At 46.7% G+C, this 2848-nt stretch overlaps 1 protein-coding gene across 1 annotated transcript in view; it reads right to left on the minus strand.

The window, feature by feature from the left end:
* LOC106818378 (DNA damage-binding protein 1-like) overlaps window positions 1–2848 on the minus strand; it is a 22686-nt gene that overhangs the window by 7956 nt on the left and 11882 nt on the right. Inside the window, exons 11-17 of the mRNA XM_014823093.1 lie at window positions 2575–2812; window positions 2337–2478; window positions 2005–2113; window positions 1412–1590; window positions 729–892; window positions 392–500; window positions 187–191 (exon numbers count right to left, since the gene is read on the minus strand). Coding sequence (XP_014678579.1) covers window positions 187–191; window positions 392–500; window positions 729–892; window positions 1412–1590; window positions 2005–2113; window positions 2337–2478; window positions 2575–2812 — 946 coding nt within the window. The remainder of the gene's footprint in view (window positions 1–186; window positions 192–391; window positions 501–728; window positions 893–1411; window positions 1591–2004; window positions 2114–2336; window positions 2479–2574; window positions 2813–2848) is intronic.

Genomic DNA, 2848 nt, shown 5'->3' on the forward strand with positions numbered 1-2848 from the left:
CAGCAGCGGTGACGATGATGGTGGTAACAGTGGTGATAACGATGAAAACAATGGTGACAACGACGATGGTGATGGCAGAAATGGTAACGATGACAGAATGTTAGCTTGGTGACATTTTAACCCTAACGCTACCTTAACCTTATTCCATTCTTTATCTTTTATCTTATCTTGATACTAACTCTAAACCTAATCTAGTCTCAGAATAAATCATACCGGTGAGACAACGACGAATGAATGAGAACAGAAACCCTAACCCTGATTCTGATTCTGACCGCTCCCTCCCTCCCACACTTCTACATCAAGCCTCAACAATCTAATGTTCGACACGGAACAGACGAACGGACAGCGCGCGCAGAACGAGAGCGGGAAACAAGTGAACGTGCTCGCTCACCCGGTGTCGGCAGCGAGGTTGAAGTAGAAGACGGATCCGTCGCCGAGGGCAACCAGCAGGTAGTTGATGCCTTCAAACGTTGTCATGAGGATGCTGCGAGGGATGATCTCTGCAATGCAACAATGAGCGCAATGTAGCCGGCGACCGCAATGTAACTTACGAGTGCACTTGAGAGAATGAGCGCAATTTAGTAAACGAGTTTAATTATTAATCGTGCAAACCACTCTCGCCACTACCCTCTCACCACCTCCCCAGCGCTTCTTGCCCCAACCTCCTCCTCCTCCTCCCTCCCCTTACCCTTCCCACCCTCCTCCCTCCCCTCTCCCCCTCGGCGTACCTCCTCCCAGCATCTCGACGTGGAGGGGGTCGAAGCCGGGCAGCTTGAGCACGCGAGCGGAGATGTCCGTCCACAGACCGACGGCACAGCGTTGCGCGCGCTCTCCCTCGCTGCCGAGCGGAGTCGCGTCCAAGCACGCCACCTCATGCTCCATCGTCGTCATGCTGTAACCGTGGCAACGACGACACCCGCGTCACGCACAGACGCTCGCGACCGCGAATGCTCGGGTCGTCGCAGGTCGTTATCATAGGTTAATTAGGGCGGTAATTAGGCGCTTAACGCCGATGTAAAAACGTGTGATTTACGTCACGACACACGTGCTGACATTACGGGATGCTTACGTTACATTCTGAAGAAATAATACGAACATCACAATCCATGTAGACGCGATCCTCACACCCCAGTGCTTTTCTCATCTGAACCGCTAAACTATTTCGGTTTTTAGAACTAAAATATTTCAGTTAAAACCGTGACAGAAGCGATTCCACGTCCTAAGATCGCTCTCATCCTCACCTCTCTCCATGTCAAATCCAGACGAACAACATTGCTTATCAGACTTATCAGAGAAAAACACAATATTGAAAGCGAACTCGACAGAATCTTTGAAATCATGCGCTGTTGCGTCGTTCTCCTCGCGAAAAATTCAATTACCCGACACTAGGTGTCGCCGCCGTCTCTCTCACCTGATCTGCTTTAGCTCGTTAGGATAGATCTCCAGGTAATAGAGTTCGCTGCCGACCGCACACATCACCTGGCAACTGTTACACGTCGCAACGCTTATGTTTTTCGTCGCTGGGTGGCGCCATTCACTAACGAGCGCCTTCGTCTCGCAGCTAACGAGACGCACGGAAGCGGCCGTGATCTTAACGAGAAACAAACGAGGAGATTAATTACAATTACGTATAGTTCTAAATTCATCATTTGGGTCGCCACAAAATATTTCAAAATGAAAAGATTTATTTCGTGAAAATAGACTAGGGAATTTAGAGCTTTTCCAGTTTTTTCTGACGACAAGTACAAAGAACACAATCAAAATCTTTCTGGCCACATGGGGGGGAGGAGACAGCAGTAGACATTATTATTAATATTATTATTATCATCATCATTACCATCTTTATTCACATTATTTTTATTATATTAAATATTTATTACAATTAATACAAAAATTCCTGTTAAAAATACGAAATCTTTCGTTTCAAATCTTCACGCAAACAAACGAATGCTACGACAAAAGGACCGCGGTGCGGTAACCACGGCGACGGGAGGCGACGCGTACCTGGATGATCTGGTTGTCGCAGACGTTGCCGCAATAGAACGTCTGTTGGCAACTCTCGAATCCTGGCAACTCCGTCTCCTCAACCTCCTCGCCACTCAACATGAGCACTCTGCATCGAACACACATCATCATCATTATTATTATTATTATTATTATTCAATATTATTATTTGTAATTATTATTTTATTAATTTTATATTATAATTATTATTTTATTATTTTATTAATTTATTATGAATTTTATATTATAATTATAATTTTATTAATTTATTATGAATTTTATATTATAATTATAATATTTTTAATTATATATTATTTATTATAGTCACTTGCCTCGTCTGTCCAACAAATGAGAGCACCAGCATGGTGTCGACAGCGCTCTGTGAGGCGCCACGCAACGGCCAGACGCCCTTGATGCCGGGAAGGTCAATGCTGGCATGCTCGTGGATGCCGATGCCGTTACGTATGACTCTCTCTATCTCTCTCCCACACAGCTGGTGACGTGCTCGGGTGCGTATAAGGAAGGCACGCTGCCTCTCTCTCACTCTCTCTCACTCACACAAGAGGGGACCTTGACTGACCCCAACTGACATTGACATTGACCTCACCTGGCCTTGACCCTGGCGCTCAAGGTCAACGACGCACATGTCGAGGATCGGACCGAGGTTCGTGAACGTCTCCATGACGTCGACGTACGAGCGGCGAGCGTTCGCCTCAACGTTGAGACGCACGAGCTGCGAGTCGCCGAGACGCGAGCCCACGTAGACGACGCCATTGTCCAGGTACGTGAGGCACTCCGCGATCGTCGTCTGCGACATAATATAACGCGCGTTATATTATATTAT

This window comes from Priapulus caudatus, unplaced genomic scaffold (genome assembly GCF_000485595.1).
Source record: "Priapulus caudatus unplaced genomic scaffold, Priapulus_caudatus-5.0.1 Scaffold2194, whole genome shotgun sequence".
Taxonomy (NCBI): Eukaryota; Metazoa; Priapulida; class Priapulimorpha; order Priapulimorphida; family Priapulidae; genus Priapulus; species Priapulus caudatus.